Source organism: Thermobia domestica, chromosome 7, assembly GCF_964235325.1.
Source record: "Thermobia domestica chromosome 7, izTheDome1.hap1.1, whole genome shotgun sequence".
Classification (NCBI taxonomy): Eukaryota; Metazoa; Arthropoda; class Insecta; order Zygentoma; family Lepismatidae; genus Thermobia; species Thermobia domestica.
In genome coordinates this window covers 37,044,318-37,064,904 of record NC_137460.1, presented here as the reverse complement: position 1 = coordinate 37,064,904, position 20,587 = coordinate 37,044,318, and the positions used below count along the sequence as shown (strand labels likewise).

Sequence of the window (20,587 nt, the reverse complement as noted above, 5' to 3'; positions counted from 1 at the left end):
TCTACAAGAAAATGCGCCATGAAAACTCACAGCAATCTTATTGATCGATGGCTCCAAGAATGGGTACAATACTCAAATTTGCCACGAAAACTCCGGCAATCCATTGCTGATGTCCTGAAAATACCGGTGCCATAGAAGAATGTTGTCCAGTCCGAAAACCAGCCTCGCACAATTTATGGGATTTGCCCATCAGCCAAGAGGAGAATGACGTCACTGTATTGCTGCCTCTGCAACAGGCCGATCCATTGAGAACATCGTGGGAAATGCTGTGTGTACTGCGCGGAAAGAGTTTGAACAACCAAACTGGCTGCAAAAATGTTCACTAATATGTATTCTTACCAACTGTAGTTATTAAAGTCCCAGTTTGTAAAAGGATATGTATGTAGTTAAGTTTTTGTAACCAGTCGTAAATTTTACGATACGTTAGCTTTAACGTAACTTTTTGAACATGTTAGCTTTCCAGGGTTAAGTGCCTTCAAGGAGTACGTTTGAGGAGGAAGTTTCTGTAAAAGAGTTTCACATCTTCCCATTCACCATTGTGAACACAAGTTTAGGGATATCATTTACTTCCTTCTCCTGAATTGGTACATTAGTAGGCTTTAAATTACGTATTTGCGTTTCCATTGAACATACCTCTTTTCTCGACAGTTCAGTTCTCTTTTCTGGTACAATAATTTAATGGGTCGACAAAATCTATTGAGACGATGGTTTGGGATTTTGCTACAAAATTGCTTTGTCAACCTCCCTATCTGATGTTGAATACAACTGTAAGGGAACAAAGGAGATAGCAAAAATATCTGAGCCACTAGTTCAATTTATTTTCTGTTTGAACTTTCTGCTTATATACATTATGACAACTGCTTCCATCGCAACCCCACTCACACACTAATTTCATTATGTCTCCATCTTTGATGCACTGTTTAATATAATCTTCATGTAAAATCACGATGCGCTCAAATGTCTGATTTACTATTGCTTGTAAATTATCTTCGGCTGACGTGTCAGTTACTATAATATTCTTTTCTCTGGGATAACGCTTTAATTTTGCTTCCCACACCACTTTATACGACGGATATATGTCACAATGTTTTGCCTTTGCACCTAGTCTCAAATGTGCATACTGTCTTTTTGTTAAGTTGTTATCTATAATAAGTGCCACGACTTCATCCGGAGAATAAGTGTTTGAGAGAATTTTGGCGAATGATAAGCCTTTTTGATTTTCGTTGCTCCCTTAGATGTCGTTTGAGTGATTTCTCCTAATACAACCGCGACATCTCTTTTTCCAGCAGCTCTCAATGAACATTGGGTAGCCAACACCAGCTCTTACACAGAATGCTTTGTAACGAGTGGTTGTACAAGTTTTTTCTTCGACTTTGTTTCCGGATCTTCGAAGAGTTTACTGGGTCTGCCTAATTTGCTTGTCAAAGGCCTATGCTCTTGGCTTCAAGAGATCGTTTTGAAACCAGTAAATATTTTATCAGAGAACTTAATATGTCCTTTTCCAACCAATCATTTTATTTGGATAAAAATTTATCAGTCATTCTATTACACAGCTTCCAACGCTTCTCGAAATCACTTTGAAGGCACTTAAAGTCACTCTCACACTGCGAAGAACATCCACAGAAAGAATTTATAATCCATAACTGTTCGTATCATAATTATAAAGTGATGGTTTAGAACGCAATACCTCGTACAGGTTCTTCACGTCACGAAGAGCGTATCCGGCTCGCTACAACTAACTTTGAAAAGACGATAAATATAAAAATCGGGCAAGAACGGGCAGTAGATCACAACTGTATTTCAAAATACATATATCAAACTACATCATGACGAAAGATCTCAATACAGACATGAACGTACATTTTTAAATCTCAATTTCAATTTCCAATAGCAGTTCTTCAATACGTGGATACTTCGACTCTCTAGAAATGCTTCTACAGAACAGCAACATAAACCAATCAATCAAAACTTTAGTCAAACAGCAAGTACATATACATACCTTTACTCATAGCTTATTTTGCGATCGTTCGTTGCCTTTTCACATGCGCAATTAAACCGCAAACCTTACGTTCATACTACCCCAATTCAGCGCGCTATAAAACAGATAATGAACTATCAATTTTGAAGTGCTGCTGCCGCCACTATATGCTGTTATCCGTGTTTACTGATACGCAGCAAGAAACTTTATTTATTACTTAACACAACTGTGCTGTTCGAATGTAGATTAGACGTATTTGCCAAAACTACTTTTTTTCCAGTCAGATTCTGATTCTGGCCCACTGTGCACTGGTCACGTGACGACGAAGGGTCATAAGTGCCACCTATATAACCAAGATTTCAGCGACAGGTATCAGTCTACGGTTGGTCACCTACACTCTTAGCTTACCTGGAGCTTTGAGAGGAACCTAACCCAAAGCCTTAGCTTGCTCGGAGCTCTAGACCTTCTTTCCTGCCCATTTCGTTTGCTCGAAACTCTGTGGAACTCCTAATTTCAGCCACCTAGCTTGTTCGGGGCTTTGTGGCCTTCAACTCCCATCTGCTTGCGTGGAGCATTGAGGGATCCTAATTCGACTCGATATTGCTTGATCGAAGTTTTGTGGAGATCCTTTTCTAGGCTGCTCTGGCTTTGGGATACCATATTTTACCCAAGTATTAGTGAACTTTTATTATAGTGACTTTGTAATATACTCTTTATAGGATTTTTGTAATAAAACTTCGTAGTGGGAGAAAAAGATTCCGGACTATAATTTGCTCTACCTATACCTGCATAAGCAGAAGTTTACAGTATGCAGATGCCACGTCCGTTTCAATATTAGGAACAGTTGTCTTCGTGAATCAGGAAAACAAGCCAGTACCTTTTGGCTTGGAGTGTTATTCTACATGTACCTCAACCTTTTCTTTCTGTATTTCTGGTGATAATGCGTGCTCAAATTTAGATTCTACGATGCAACTGCGTACGAGTTCGGGGATGAAATAGTGTACAGGGATTCTTAGCAAAAGGTAACAGTATTAAAGCAAAATTATTATCACATATTCAAAGTGTACTGTAGTGGCATACGTTAATGCGCACTGCTGCTAAAGATGTGAAAGTATCACTTATGTTCCCAAGCAGTGAGATTGGCGGGAAAATGTAGCTTCAACGTGACAAAATGGCATACACTTTAGTTTGTGTGTTATCACCATACTTTAGAAATGAACTAATTCAGCTGTTGAAGGAGACATAAATGTGTGATTCTGGAGTACCGTGAAAGTGCAAGTGTGTACGCGTTATTTGACATCGGTGGCTTTAGGGCGTTCTACAGCTCTTCATTTAATTGCTTCCAAAGAAGAGCTGTTACTTTTAAACTTAAAAAAGAATAGTCAGATACCAGTGAATGCGCTGTAAAATCATTGAGTTTCTAGGAGCTCTGTATTATTTATTTAAGGATGTTCCAGCATGCCGTACTGAGTACACGCCTATAGAGGCTCAGAAAATTTTCCAGTAAGGTTTTGTTCTATGTTAGTTTGAAAATAGTAGTATTGCGCAGCGAGCCATTGTCATTTATCCGTATATTTTATTGCATATTCAAGGCCTCAGAAAGGATAAAAATAGCTTTTCGAGCTATCAGATCGTGTTAGGTATGTTGGAAAAAGATAAATTGCTTATTCCTAGATGTACGAAGGCCATTTAACTCGAACTGGCAATACTGCTACGATTGGAGTGTTGTGTGGGCAGGAGACAAATGACGAACGTAGTGTGTTGCGTGGATGTGTACGAGTCAGTTCAGCGCTGCTGCCGTCCCCTATTACGGTGTGTGTGGCGAGTAGACATTGTTAAAGTGACTGTTGTGTGAAATACCGCCCTAACGCAATGTTCACGCGTGCAGAACAGCGTGTGGCACGAGGCGATATGCTAGGACGATTCACGAAGGATTGGTAGAGGCCTGTGGTGAAGCTGCTCTACCATATCGGACAGTGGCGAGATGGGTTGCAGCATTTCAGGCGGGACGACAGTCAACAGACAAAATGCACGGTGAAGGACATATGCGAACGGCTATGGACGAAATTCATCTTGCAAGACTATGGACGAATTGGCGCAGGATCTGAACATTTCTTCCGGATCAGTGTTCCGCAACGCAAGATCTTGGCATGCGGAAAATTGCAGCCAGATGGGTACCCCATGCTCTGACCGAGGTTCGAAAGTGGGATAGGTGGGAGTGTGCGCCCTTACACCTTCAACGTAACAATGAGGAAGATGATTACTTCTTGCACCGCATTATTGCAAGTGACGAAACGTGGGGAACATCCTACGAGCCTGGAATGGCACCATCCAGAATGTCCACGACCGAAAAAGCTTAGGCAAGAGCCAGCAAACGTGAAGGTGATGATAAGGCATTATCGTATCACATCAACTTCCACCGGGCGTTACCGTCAATGCTGCATACTATGCTTCATACCTCAATCACCATTTGCGACCAGCATTGCGGCGCAAACGTCCACGCCTCTTGAAGTCTGGACCAATTCTCCTACACGACAATGCCAGATGCCATACAACCAATCCAGTACAGACTCTGTTACGACGATGGGGTTGGGAGGTACTGGAGCACTATCCATACTCTCCGGATATGAGCCCCTGTGATTTTGATCTTTTCCGAAAAATGAAAGAACCTCTCAGGGGCAAACATTTCAGAGACATTCCCAGCATTATTCGTGCCTTAGGGCGCAATATCAACACCCTCTCACAAAGTGGGGCTTTGACAGGCATTCAGCGGTTACCAGACATCTGGCGAAGGGTTCAACTGGCTGGCGGAGACTACATCGAAGAACTGTAAGCTTCTTGAGGTGAGTGATTCACTACATTCCATTTCACAACTGTTGGCATTTCGAGTTAAATGACCCTCGTATATTCTTTAAAGCACTTTCTTCAGAAGAACCTTTCCTTATTGAATTTCAGATTGACTTTCCTTTCAGTCCATTTCTTTACAATACTTGATCGGACGTGTTAAAAATTGTGATGCCAAATTAGTTTGTACAACCAGTACTCTTGAGTTCTTTGAATCATGTATACAAATTGATATGGAAAATGAAGAAATTTTATTCCTGTAGAAGCGTTGACATTGATTTTGCTGCATATACTGCCTTTAAGAAATGTTAACCAACAATGGATGTGGGCATTTTGGATTTTTGCTCAAATTGCAGAGTACAGATTACAGATTTTTGCCACAGAGGATTCAGCTGAGCTCATTCTTTCACACTGTACTTTGCCCATGGTATTTATAGCATCCTTTATGTTATATTTATTCTGTTGTGTTTCTTTTCCACACCTTTTTTCTCTTAGCCGTTTCTATCCTTCTTACCGTACCACTGAAGAAGGAACTAGCTTGTTCCGATACTCATGGAGAGTGTTTAGTTTACCCACGGGCAGGGGCGCCCGAAGAAAATTTTCTATAACTATTCCATAAGGCCTTGTTTCCATTTTGTACTAATACACAATAACACACTGAGCAAGGCTATGTGATAATGCGTGTAAAAAAAAAAAAAATCACGTTATAGTTTCGGCTATGTTATATAGCCGAAACTGTAACGTGATAGTGTTTTTTTTTTTTTTTTTTTTTAAATAACATCCCATAGCTTTGCTCAGTGTGTTATTGTGTAAAAGAAAATTTTCTAGGGAGGGGCTCATCTCTATGGTTGCTGTATTATTTCTGGTATTTAATATACGTGGTTTTCTATATTACATGTATATTTTCGTGAGCCAGAGGGGGCCCGAGCCCCACCCTGCCCTCCCCTTCGGGCGCCAATGTCCACGGGAAGATTTATTGGTAAGTAACTAATTTTCTGTTAATAAGTCGTCATTAAGTTATAAATTGACTAGAGCTCTTTTATGTTTGTATCTTAATGTTTTTGCAGAATCTGATATTAGAGTGAATTCCGTGCAAGTCTCTTTTAACTTAACTAGTTGAAAATAATTGGTTAGATTGAAGTAGGACAGATGGAGTTGTTTTGCAGTTCAAAAAGTTTTGTTTGAATCCAAAATGTAAAACAATTATGAGTCAGTATTCAAGAACTAGTCAGTGTTTGGATAACTTTTGGCTAAAGAACGTGGATACTTCAGAGTAAAATGATTTTAAAATGTTAAAATAATCTTGATTTTCTCTCATGAAAATTAAAAGCTAGAAATATGATTTTCAATCAATGCGCAATGTGTAGCAGATAATTTAAAAGAACAAACTTTAGTAGCACGCAGATTTGTATACGATACAGTACCTTTTTCGGGTAGCCGTGAGAAATTATGCATAAGAAATTCTATGATTTATTATGCACAGAGTGCTCGTACTTTTTCTGCAAAAGCGACAAATCAACGACGAAAGAAAGAGGAAAAAAAAAAAAAAAAAACTAGGATAATAAAGATCATTCTAAACGAGCTTGAAGCTAAGACGACTAAAGTGTTTGAAGGCATGCGAATATTGATGAAATAAAGCGTTTGGAGAAGTGAAATGAATTACTTAATACTGTTGAGTTTTTTCCTAAACATATGTTGTAAATATACCGCAGGCAGATTCATGTACACTCATGTCCAAAATGATTGTCGCATATCTATAAATGTCTTCTTGTAAGAATATAATTTGATAATGACTTTGTAGGGTACTTTTAATACTGATACTATGTGTATAATCGGGAAATGTATATTTGTGGTAAATTTCATAGGAAAAGAATTATAAATACGAAAATTAGAATGAGTGAAACAAAATGTTGCTAAATGGACAAGAAAGTTTTATTTTTGTTTTATTGTTCTTATTTACTGCTCTTTTGACATGAAATTGGCCACATACATGTCTTTGTCGATTATGCACATACTAACATTATAAGAAATACCGGGCGAATTCGTTATCAAATTATATTCCTACAACATATTTATAGACATGAGACAATAATTTTGGACATGAGTGTACATACATCCACCCTTTTTCAGTGAATGTGTCATTGTGATTTTTTCTTTTCATATGTCACGAAACTTTTCATCGTGCGACTAAAGTTACAGATTAAAGTTTCAGGAAAGGCATTTTTGATTTGTGCAAGAATTTTTATTAGGTAAATGTTTTGTAATTTCATAATAAAATACGTTGTGTTTGTTTATATATTATTCGTTGGGAAAAATCAGATTTCTTTTCCGTAAATTTTGTCGCGATTGTGAATTACATCTAAATAAACCAAGAACTGAAAGAACGGAGTTCAGTCTTCAATGGGTCCCGTAAGACTGAACTCCGTTCATGGAAGCTCAGGTTTAAAACGCTAACTTCAAGTGCGATTAGAAAGTTTGGTGGAAGAATGGAAGATATTTATGAGAAATGCGAAGTATCTTTTTTATTTTCGCTATAGAAGTAAACTCAAAATTCTAGTATGAGTGTCTGAGCACTGACCTCGCTAGTGAAGAATGTCTGAATGTTGAGGGAACCGACTGAAAAGTTGGTCCAACAGCACGGTAAGCCAGAAACCAAGTTCGATTCTCGGCTCAGTTGCTCTTTCTGCCCATTTTTTTTCCCATAAATCCTTTTCTTATCTATGTCTTGACCGTACTGACAGCAGTCAGCGAAATTTCGACGTTTATTTACTTATTTTGAAAAAAAATGTAACAGGATGCAGAAGAATGATACATTTTGAGTGAATTTTGTATTAAACGAAATAGTGGGTGTTAATGGATGAACTAGAACGAAACAGAATAGATTATAAGTATGTTTCTAACCCGGGGTTGCTCAGTTGGATAACAATAAGAAATGGAATAATCTGTGGTATCATTTGTATAGATAAACAACATGGTTGCATTTGGGATATGTTATTTAAAGTCTGATTTATATACATGTTTGAAGATATCGTTTATGTATGGTTTATTTATATGTATGATGATTATTATAGTGAGCAGTTTGTAGTTCTTTATGGTAACTGTAGCTAATTAGGAAATGTAACAAAACATGATCAGTCTACACCCGTGCCGCACTGAAATACCGTTTCTCGTGAGAACAATGAAGTCAAGCAGAGTCGTGTATGGTCAGTAGAAAGATGGATTTTATCGATACAAATTGTGTCACCCAGCGTCATGAGGACAATTGGTGAGTTACTTGAAAGAATTTCGATCTAGAAAGATATTAACGGCAACCACATATTACCCCAAAGACACAAGTGTCACATGCTGGCTGGTAGGTCTTGGCCCCCTAAGTTTGCACTAGGAGTTTAGCTGTAGAAATTCAAGGTCAATGTTAATTTTAGTAATATTCATATTAATATAGTAGTTCTAATATTTGATAGCTGAAGGTACGTTTGCAAGAATACACCAAAATTACTTGCGAGACCTAAGATGTGTATACTAACAGCGTATACAACTATTTCTATATGTATGATAAAGTAATCAGAACATCAGTATAGCACCATAACAGTAGGATTATGATTTCTTCTAGGTATTGTGAGGAAGTAACATTAAATAAAACACTTAAGTATTATTTTTTTTATAAAAATGAAACTTTATACAACTTCGACAATATATACAACAACCGTAAATTTGTTTTGAAAAAAATTAAGAATAGCCCCTTTAAACTACAGGAAGACATTCACCATTTCCAGAATTTTTGTTCCTATAAACAAAATGTGTTGAGTATTTAGATCAGGTCATTATCGTAGAATTGACATTGGCATTCAGCACTCACATTTAATTGGGTAATTTAACCAGCGTACTTGCTACAATACCAAATCCCCACCCCAAAAGAGAAACAGGAGGTCTTGACAGAAATGGTACCATTATAAGGAATGTTATTTCGGAGGTGGAAAAAGAAAAGGAAAACAAAGGGCTAAGAATTAGGAAGGGATTTGCACTACTTCTGAATGAAATCATTGTTTAATTAGCAATGTTTTGTTGTTTTTAGATGATGCTGGCTTGTTCATCGTATTTTTTTTTTGTTTGTGACTGTTCCAGCAGTGTAGCTTTATTTAAAAAAAAGTTCTGTGTTATGTGGGAAGACTTAAGAGGGCTAATCACTGCGAAATTAAAATACTGCGAATTTTACAGTAATTATGTGAATATTTTCAAATAGATAAATGATAATCGAAATGTGGAACAAGAGCACCCTAGACAGTATTATTTTATATGAGATACCGTTATCACGATTCACTTATCTGCTTTCAATTTCCAGCCATTTAGAAAATCGTAATTTATTTTCGTGTTTCTAAATGGCTGCAAACGGGGAAAACTAGTAGGTGACTCGTGATAACGATACCTCATGCAAAATAATATTGTCTAGGACGCTTTTGATCCATTTCGATTATCTTTTATCTATTTGAAGATATTACATACTTACTGTAAAATTGGCGGTATTTTAATTTCACAGTGATTAAACTTCTTAAGATGTAAGTTAAATTCGTAATATAATGAATGAGCTACGTAAATGATTAATGGTTCTTCCTTGATTTATATATTTTTCTTAAATTAACGTATGTTTCTCTTTAGTAGACATAAGTAATATTGCTTTAAAGCAATGAAAAATTTGTGCAACAGTCACTGATAAACGCGTTCAGACATGCATAGATGAGTTGTTTATGGTGCAGTCTTTTGTTCAGTTAATTCGCCATCGTAAAGTGGATATTTTTTAACATAACAATTGATATATGGAGTGGGCCATTCTTTTGGTAGCAGGAATTCGACACAAATGGGTAGTGTAATCACTTTACACTGACGTCGATTTTGCAAATTGTTTTACCTATTCTTAGGAACATGATATAAACTACCTTTAAGTACATATTATGTTAAACAATTCTTTAAATCTGACGAAGTTGAAGTCGAGATTAATACATTAATATTAACAAATGTGAATATATAATTGATGTGTTACATATATTGTAATACTTTAAAGCAAACGAACTTTGTTTCAATGGAAAAACGGTTTAATAGAATATTATCTAGCCCTATCATCTGCAGGGAGGTCTAACTTGTGAATTTGTATTTACATACATAACAAAAATGAATTTAAGTGGTTCAAGATGGTCGTATTTTTCTGTTGCTTTAAAAGCCTCAAATGGAACTGAAAAAATACGTATATACCGTACATTAATCGATGCACTTGATTCTTTAATATGATAAATTCGAATCGTGATATAAAGTACAATAAGAAGCTTGTGTAAAAAATGATAGTAATTTTAGTATGGACCGAATGAAATGACTTGTTTACTTATTTAATAGGTAATAAGTAGATTAACTTGTAGGAATTGTGAATTTTAAAGCACTTCACTATTATTGCATTTGGCGTAATCTACTACACTAGTCCCTAACAACTAACACAGTTCTTGTTACTACAATATTTGTACATGAGGTATATTTCAAAAATTTGTCTTTTATAACAATAAAATGTGATGAGAATATATTAATTATGAATGAGTATGTGAGATGTGAAGAACCAGGATTGATATAGATTACGTACAAGAATAATGGGGTCGAATGACGATATAAATATATTAAAATTTATGTATATATATTTATTTATACTATAAAGAGTAAATGTTTGAGAAATATGATAATGCGTTTCTGCATACAGATGGTTATATAAACACACACACACACATGTATGAGGACACGCAAGATGATGTTGAAATATATCGATCTCTCTCTCTATATATATATATAATTCTACATTCTCCGTAACTGTATTAACCATACTTTTATAGAACAACCTGGTTAAACGAAACTAAATACGCTGTTAATAATATATAGAAGAGGGATCAACTTTTTGAGTAGTGAATAGTCTACATTATGACTTGATCGATAAACTTGGTAAGTACGAAGTTAAAAAATACTCCAACAAAATTTATATAGTCAAACGGAGAGGGCAGCAGCAAGAAATAATAATTTTAGATAAATTGCTGTAACTAAATGCCAGTACATGATTGTCAGCTTTATTAATGGGGGAAAAATCACCATTTTCTCATTAGATATCAATCATAGAAGTCGAGCTATAGTAAATATATTGTCAGTAATATCCAGTTCTAGGTAATTTCTTGTGTTATTATTATTCAACTAGTTAAAAAAAAGAAAGAAAAAAAAACAGACGTGCTTGTGTATTAGGAACAACAATTGTATGTTTTAAGGATGGATTTAGTGTTCGTAGCATAATTTTTAGAAAATTAGATTGATGGTAAGCGTTTTGACGGTAAACATAATACCTGTTAAAGTATGCTGCAATCTCAATTTCGGAAGTACCTATGTCGGAGGTAATTCTAGTGTTTGAATATGAATTTTCTTCCGGAGTGTTTTTCTGCTTTTAATTAGTTTAATTTTCGTGTGTCCAAATTTCACAGGAGTTGACTGTAACGCAACATTTCTCTTATGAGAATGTTTTCCAGTTCCAGTAAAGTGTTCTCGTTTATAGTAGATAGTATCACCTTTTAAGGTGACAGTGTTAGTGAGTCAAGGAAAAAGGAAGTTCTAGTAGAAAATATTTCTTTTCTTTTCTTTTTTTTTTTTAACTTAGTGGTAGGGTCTTCAAGAATATCCTCGTGATTTCATATATTCAGAAGTAGTGCATAATATATAGGGTAGATAGGTGCAGTAAAAAATCAGATAAAATCTGAAAGTTTACTTAACAACTACATGTACAAAAAAAATATAGTAGTAACCGATTACCATAGGCTGAAGTATTTAGCAACATCAACTCTCAATTTTTCATTATGGACACTTCTTAAAGGAGGTTTTCCCATTAATGCCAGATGATTAACAGTTCACATGTAATTAATTATTTGTAATTTTTTTACGTGATAGTTTTTGTTATTTTATGTTTATTAATCTACTTGCACCAATCTTAACGTGTGGCTAGTAGTTATTTATTATTTTTGCTTTCTTGTTACCAACTTTTTTTTTTAAAGTTCAGGTAACTGATCATCAGTTCGTTTTTTTTTAAAAAAAAACATTTTTTTTCGTTTCGAAGTTACAACAATATTTACGTTAATCACCTGAGTTTCAGGTTGAGCACCATTATTATTATTATTATACCCCTTTTTAAGGTACTTCTGCTGTGTTGCACGAGTGGATGATGTTGTTTTGTCTACCAACAAGACACCAATCACCAGCAGATTTTTCACCATATTTCTTGTTAAATTCTTTCTGAGGATTAAAAAAAAAAGTTAAGAGCATATTGTCTTCCTATTTAACTTATTTGCTCTCGTAATGGAGTTGTTGGGTGATTTTTGGTTCCTTTTTTCTTTCTTAAAAAAAAGTTGATAATGATGGTAATAATAATAATATAATACTAAAATCAACTTTGGGGCGCCTTTTGATGTTTTCGATGTTGATTGAAATTGGTGGTGAAATGATTTTTTTTTTTCTTTTATGGATTGTTGAAGGTGCTCCTTGGTTTTATCATCATACTAGCTCGTTTTAGTGTGTAGTCCCATCCTCTCCATCTGAACCAAACAATGCCTGAAAATAAAAAAGGGTAAAGTTTAGTATTTGAAAGTAATAATAATAATTATTATTATTAGAAATAGAAAAGTTATTTTCTTACACTCATAAAATTTATTCATACTAACGTAAGCTTCATGTATACAGTATATAATAAAACAATTCTGTTCTTTCAGTTCTGCCACTTTTATCATCGTACAGCGCCATGCATGACAACCTCACATATCTCTCTCACATAAAAATGACCATATTCACCTCTAGCCAACCTGTCTAATTTCTTTAGTGTGTAGTCAGTTTATTGTTATTTCTCTTATGTGGAACCAAATACACAAGAAAGAACAAAAAATCGTAAATGGAAAAGGAATATCGTGTGGAAGAGGGGAATTATTTAAAAATACAAGTTGTGTCCCCTATAACTATTTAAGATAAAAAAAAAAAGAAAAAAAAACTTCTTCCATAATAGGATCAGAAAAGAATAATTTAAAAATACAAGTTGCGTTTCCCCGCTGAATTGCTAAACTAAGTCTCTATTAAAAATTGTTTGCTCCGCGGATCTCCTGTTTTCGCAACCAGCCGTGAACCAATTTGTTTCACTAGATTCTTTGCCTCTTTGCTGAAAACAGCCATTGTTTCAACAGCAAAGGGAATGAAAATATGGTCCTCTTTTAAGCATGTATATTTTAAATGTTTTCGTCTGCACGCTATCTCTGCCGCATTTCCAGCTTCCTTAGATGTTGATACGATATGAGAAGCTGCTAAAGTGTCAACAAAAAGAAAAAAACTCACTTAAAATAGTATCTTAAGAAACCTTTTCTTATCTTAGATGGCATTTAAAAAAATAATTTTAAAAAATTAAATACAGTAGTGCCTCCTGAATCCGAACCTCCTAGAAACTCCAATTATAAATTCTAACAAATTTTTCCGCGGAATTCGAATGCCCACCATATTATTTATGTTTATTTGTGCGTATCAGTCGTTGAGAAGTGGCAGCCTAATATAGGTCCTGTTGACAGATGAGTTAATTTATTCAATGGTAACATCAATTGAACGTTTGAGAAAAGTTCAAAAAGGTCACCGACATCAAACCACTTTTGATCATCGGTTTTCAAAAGACCTCACGACCAGTTTAACTACAAGCTTTCGGTATTTCGGTACCAAAGAATACAGACAACCAGTACCACTAAAAAAGCAATCTCGTGATGTTATCTTGTAGACTCATCTTTCAAATTCTGGGATGACACACGCGCCATTATTCCTTTTTAAGGTAAATACATTTTTTTTTTTTTTTGTGATTTTCAATATTATTAATTTGTATTTTTATTAGGATACAGAAACCGATTTATCCAGTTTCTTTTATTTTAGAGGAGAAAAATTGCCCTGGAACTCGAACTTGGTTCCGGAACGGATTAAGTTCGTATTCCAAGGTAACACGGTAATTGGACTACTTTACTGAGTAGTACGTTGTATTTACTACAAAATTAACATATAGAAACTTTAATATTCGTAACTTTGTTTGATACTAAATATTAAATATAATATTTTAACATATGTAGGTATTATAGGGAGCTAACTTTAATGCGAGGCTGAGGAATTCAGAGTTGATTGGGAGGTTCCCCACCCCGTCGCCAAGAAACGGTCACTCGACGGTCCTGGGCAGGGTTGCCAGTGCGTTGTCAAAAAATTCAGCTAATACTCACTTAATTCAAAGATTTTATGCAATTATGCAATCCCTATCGAAGATTCCTGTATACGTGGACACACGCAAATTAGGCTGTGATAACAAATGCTTCAGTTTTTTTCTCCCCCGCTTCTTCGTCGCACTGCACTATGGCCTTCCTTATTACTTCTCTAGCTTCGCTGTGTATAGTTTGCCCTCTCTTACGCTGTGAAGCCATTGTCAAATGAATAATAAGCAACAAAACCGCAACCACAACAGCACACAACAAATAACCATCTCACACTCTCTTCAGAATGACATTCATGTGACAAATTTTTAACCCTGGCAACGCTGACATATAGAAGGAGGGTAAGGGAGTATTGCCAGAGTATTCTTGAAATTTTTTCCCCCTTTACCTCAGCCCCCGCTGATAAACAAGCTAGCTCCCTATAATACATTATATCTATATTAACAGAATTAATTATCTGAATTTGTAGCAAGTGTCTTTAAAATTGCAGTACATTTTATTGAATTACGTGAAAGTATTGTGATTTATTTGACTCTTCGTATCTTACCTTGTCTAGCTGTTAAATCTTGTGGATCGTTCAGGTACAGTCCATTAAGCCCTCGACCACAGGACTTCCACCACCATCCACCCTTCAGCATGGAAGCACAGTTGAGGCTAGATCTGTCGTTGTCTCTGCAGAAGAAACATCACATTATTATTATTATTATTTTAGTGTGAGAATGTGAATCATTGAGATAACCATGTGTTTAATTGAGACTACTGCAATGATAAATTCTGCAACATTATTAGCGTTTAACGCAAAGTAATACGTCCAGAGATTATATATATACACGAGGAGTAGTCGAAAAGTTTCCGGACTGTTGTAGTTTTGCATTTCTGATACAATCACAATGAATCAGGTACAGTATCGTCCTTACGTTGCCTAATTATGATTTTGACAAGTGTGAACAGATTATAACATACATTTCATGAAATATATATGAACACATATTTCACCTCACAGTACCGAATACCAAGAAAACGTTGATATAAGTGGAAGGCGACTTTTTCCTGGAATCAGGAAACTCATTATTTGATATGTCACCTCGCTGTACTAACACTAGAAAACTGATTATCTAAATGGAGGGCGATTTTTTTTCTGCAGTCTAGAAAATCGGTACTATTCGATATTTCACTTCATACTACTAAATACCAGAAAAATGAATATCTAATAGATCATCATTAAATATTGAACTCTTTTTTTTCATATTGTCTTGTAATTATTTCTTAGTGAATGCATACTCTGCACAAATTTTGCTCTATATATACAGAAGACTTTCACAAATCGACAGATATCCAACCAGATTGTGTTAGATTACAGGAAAGTTGTGCATGTTTAAGGAAGCCCGCCTTCACCACTTTACCGTTACGAAATGGGCTATCACCCTCCTTAGGGCCAGTTCTTAATGCTTTAAACCGACTTGTGTTTACAGTACTTGCAGTAGCCACTCAGTTAAATATGGATGCCGAACACACAGAATCTTTCCGAAGAAGGGCAATGGGATACATCAATTAACGCGATTAACTGAGAGTCATCTCCAAGCCATACCTACTGGTGGAGGGAACTCCTATAGCGAATAGAAATCATCTTACATCTCCAATGTTAGGTCCGGAATGTTGAGACTAGTTCACTTCGTACTTTTGTGGCGTCAGGAGTCGTCCCAGATTTGCAATGTACCGAATCCCATGGTATGACCACAACCTGGCAGTCCAATCCATTGCTGAGAACTTCCTGAGGCCTATTTTTCGAAGCAACAAGTCTTGTAATATGCTTTTTTTTTTACGACTCGTAAAATATGAAGTAAAAATTGTACAATAATAGTAAAAGTAATTTCTTAATACTACTACTGATATCTTTAATTTGTCATGTTTTCATGTCATATTCTATTGTACAATATTTGATTTTGAAAAATTTTACACTAATATTACAAGACTAGTTTAACAAATAAAACACAGTTCTGACCAGAGCAGAATGAAATATATTAAAAACTATACTTACAATGTGTTACAGTTTCAAGGACCTAACGTCCTCTTCATCAGACACCAACACTCTTGAAACTGTAACACATTGTAAGTATAGTTTTTAATATATTTCATTCTGCTCTGGTCAGAACTGTGTTTCATTTGTTAAGCTACTTATCCAGAGCCATGGAGTTTGTTCATTACAAGACTAGTAATTTTGAGAAATATGCCCGAGGAATTGGGTCGACTTTCCTGCGCTGCCTATTCCAGATTACGGCTGAGGTACCATTTGCACTGTCGGATCCAGTGACTTGTGCAGGCTGCCCATTTGGGAGTAGGACGAACCTTATTAAGATGATTATTATTACTTGAGGAAGGTTTTTCAGTACTCGCTCACTAATTAGTCCTAGTCGGTCTAGTCGGACTAGTAGTATACGGCCGAATTATAGAAAGTCTGCTGTATATCTGAGTGAAAGTCTGAAGATGTAAGGAGGATATGGATTCTGTAGAAACTAGTGATATTATCGTACCTGTTGTATGTTGAAAATGGACTGTGATTGCTGCCGTACCAAGGATCGTTCAGCGAGTCACCGGCGTTACCTTCATAGCCGTCAATCTCCAGCTTGTAGTATTCGGCTTCTGCATAAATCTTGAAGTGTGAATATTGAGCATATCTGAAAAAAAAAAAGATTTAAAGATATTGCTGTAAGTGCTTTGTACTATTTCATGTAGTCATAAAATCAACATTTTGTTCAGACATAAAATAAGTTAATTATGAACAATGCGTGTCTATAGAATTAGGGTTATTAGGGTTTTTGAATATCGTGTAATAAATTCCATTTGATCAGCAACATTTCACAATGTTAACATTTTCCCCTTTCATGTGGGAGATCCAGGATTGATTTAACTAGGACATAGCCTCAGTTCTGTAATATAATTTATAGTCTAGCACAAACAATTAAAACATAGTAGAAATCGGAATTAGTGTGTGTGTATGAAGTAAAATGGCAGCTTCCAGTTCAAAGAGAAGATTGTATAGTAAAGATTATATCAGGTATAATTTTACGTTTATTAAAAGTAATTATGCAACACACTGTGGTAGTTGAATATACTGTCCGTATTGTTCTTAGCAATGATGCTCTCCACCCCTTCCGATTGAAACGACAATTGTCAACAGTACATCCAGCCCTCGAAGTCAAATCTAAGGGATTTTTTTTTTTTTTTTAATTATGAAAAGAATCTCGCTAAAACGTATGAAGTTGGATTCCTCTGGAACCATTCACGAGCAAAATGAGAAGGTGGTGGAAGCATCATATGATCTTTCTCCTCTAATGGAGATTAAAAAAAATATATATTATTGGTGAGAGACTTATCAAACCTTGCATTGCATACTTAAGGCAACCAAAATTGTACTTGGGGAAGAAAGCCAGAAAAAAAAAAAAAACGATAAAATAACAGTTCCTCGATCGCATCGTCACCAGGCACGAAAATGTGTGTCTTCAATGTGATCTCGCCCTACAGCTCCGTCATCCCTACAGCCCTTTTATGTGAATTTCGAGTCATTGGCATCAAAATTCTTTGACAAATATACAAGAACTGGTGCCACGTTGCTGCAAATATCTCAACAAGGAAATGATGGTATGTTATGCATCACTAACTCCACAGTAATAAAATCATTTTCTTTTAATTTTCGTCATCGTCTTTTAATTTTATGCGCTGCATAAAAATCTTTAATAAAAAAAAAAAAAAATGATTGACAGTGAGAATGAACCATTCTATTTTGATGTGCAGAATTGAAAGTATTCGTTCTTTTGAAAGAATTATAATGAACCTCTTATGACGTAATTCATTTTTTCTTCTTATATGTGGAGTCGTATGGCAGAAGATAAACACTTTCAACTGAGTGTTACAAAGAAAGGAAGTCGAGTGTTATCTGTAGCATTCGCATAGATGAGCCGAGAGAGAGAGAGAGAGAGAGAGAGAGAGAGAGACAGAGAGAGAGCTAGAGCTATTGCGGCGAGAAAGAAGTTCTCTGAACAAGTTTTTGTCGAAATAGCATAAAGCGTTGTCTCTTCCCGTAAATTCTGGAATCCTTCTCATAATGTACTTATTAGTATCAGAATTCATTTTATGTAGTATCCACAAAATTTGGTTAAGCATTACGTAGGTTATATAGAGCATGGCTGAGTCTTTCCCAATGTTATATATGGATAAAATTAAGGAAGCACGATAAATAATAAAACGATTTGTTACAACTGAACACGAGTAATAGATTCTGCTTTTTATTTATTTAGTTATTTATTTAGTTTTGTAACCTGAGATGGCAATTGTCAGCAAAATTATTCGTGCAATAACTTCAAAATAAATGAAAGCAATTTTAATGGACTTTTCTGTGATGTAGGGAAGGTAAGCCATTGAAATCTGCAATGGACTCTCCATTCAGACACAGTGGCTCGGTGATAGTATATGTTTACCTCCGGTGCGAAGGATCCCGGGTTCGATCCCAGACCATGAGAGTTTATAGTGGACAACATGGTGTCCGTGTATTTTTTTCGGACTTCTCCCATTTCATCCGACATTTCCATTGCATCAATTCTTTTTTAATCATTCACTTTCGTTAATTATTACTCTCCTGTAATCTTAAAGAGCATATACGTAGAACATTAAAGATTTCATTTCATTTTTCCCCATTTGGATCTATTTAGCGTATTTGACTGACCATTTTAAATAGGATTATGAGAAGGGGCACATATTTAACTCTACATTTTATCATAGTATGTAACATCTTACCAGGCCTGGCGCTAGGCAATTTGCCGCCCCCCTTTTCTCCAGAAAGAACAAACCTTAAAAGCCACGATTTTAAGTATTCTACTCCATCTGATACAACGCAGGGAAGAGAAAGAGCACTCGCATTCAGAAATACTTGAACACTACAAATACAATCTCGTTGTGTCTGTTGTTTTTCTTTAAATAATAATCTGTTATGTTAGTGAAAGATAAAACAAACACATCTGCAGAGGGAAGATGGTGATCCTTTCTATAGAATTGAATATCGAGCTGCAATCTCAATATATTAATTAGCAATTCCAGTGCAACTAGCTCCTTTATCCTTATTTCTTGATTTTTCTTCTGCATCTGTTAATTAAAAATATATAGTTTCCACCTTCACTGATAAGGAACTTGTTTGTAATAAAGACAAAACTAGTTTTTATATCAAAACTGTGATAACTAACTAAATGGAATAGGTGTTCGCTACTGTTCGAGAATTGAGTTCTTGTATTTGACAACAACCAAACAGTTGATGCTCGGATTTGTTTGACCATTTGTTTTAGCACTGTCTATGTGACCTTAAACTAATGCAACCTAAACATGATTTATGGATGTAGATTCAAATAGGTCAGCTTAGTAAATTTAAATACCATCATCATGAAGTCTGTTTTAAACAAGAAATATTTATTGTAAATAATATAGTCATGACAGATTTTGGCGCCTCTCAAACCTTGCCGCCTCGTGCAAATGCACGTGTTGCACATATTTTAGAGCCGGCCTTGTATCCTCAGTTAACCAACGGGATATGCATGTGTCTCATGAAAATAAAACATCGATGGGATTAAAAAACAAACAAACAAACAAAAAGTTATTGTGCCATCTGTTAAGATGTGGTCAGAATAATGTTTTGTTTCCAGGACTGTCTGCAGATGTCAGGAATTTCGCAGATCAAACGACTCGTAGTTGTATATATCAAACAATCCTAATATTAATAAAACAAAATTGGTAGTCTAACGATTATAAAGACGGTATCCATCGGGGAAGTTCTTGAATATGATTGCCTCAAATTTATCCTGTTAGGGAGAAACAAGCAAGTTTCTCACAAGTGAGACACACTTTGCGAAACCAAAGTTGTAGGGAAAGTTTCTCTTGATGATGATGATAAATCTAAACTATTTCTGGTTCCGTAGTTAAATTAAGTTGTTTGTTTGGAAGCAATCTGACGGGTCTAACCGCGAAATAATTTCCTTCTGAACATCGCAGAAACTTGAACTAGGTTACAGAAGTGCAGAATAATATATTAAGCAAATAACTGTTGACACTTTTTTCGTATATATAGTTTCGTACTTTTTTTTTTAAATAAAATTTGCATTCACTTGAGGTAGGTTATAATGTAATAGTGTAGATTGCATATCTTTGTATTGTTCTATTTAACTTCGTGACTGGTACGCTGTAAATCCATTAGTCATCTAGAGAAGATTGTGGTTAGCCTTGCACAGTATCAAGTGGTGGAAAGGAAGAGTAGTAACAGTTAAGAGCATCTATTTAAAAGAAAGGAAGTGTTAGGTCATAAACGTTGCACAAAAGAATTTTTGGTTAAAACTGAAGATGAAAGTATTGCAAAACCACATTTATTGCTCTGTTATTCCTGATGATGTGAGTTAGTTGTTAAAAGCAAATTGAAATGTTATTTTGAGGAACACATGGTGGTGATACT

At 35.4% G+C, this 20,587-nt stretch overlaps 2 protein-coding genes across 3 annotated transcripts in view; one reads left to right on the top strand and one right to left on the bottom strand.

The window, feature by feature from the left end:
- The window catches only part of LOC145690007 (uncharacterized), an 865,423-nt gene that overhangs the window by 22,083 nt on the left and 822,753 nt on the right, over window positions 1-20,587 (top strand). The gene's annotated exons all lie outside the window — the stretch shown is intronic.
- LOC145690008 (uncharacterized) overlaps window positions 8,476-20,587 on the bottom strand; it is a 321,281-nt gene continuing 309,169 nt past the window's right edge. The window contains exons 5-7 of the mRNA XM_081764485.1: window positions 16,632-16,775; window positions 14,648-14,772; window positions 8,476-12,433 (exon numbers count right to left, since the gene is read on the bottom strand). Of these exons, the coding sequence (XP_081620611.1) occupies window positions 12,342-12,433; window positions 14,648-14,772; window positions 16,632-16,775 (361 nt within the window). The 3' untranslated portion in view covers window positions 8,476-12,341. The remainder of the gene's footprint in view (window positions 12,434-14,647; window positions 14,773-16,631; window positions 16,776-20,587) is intronic.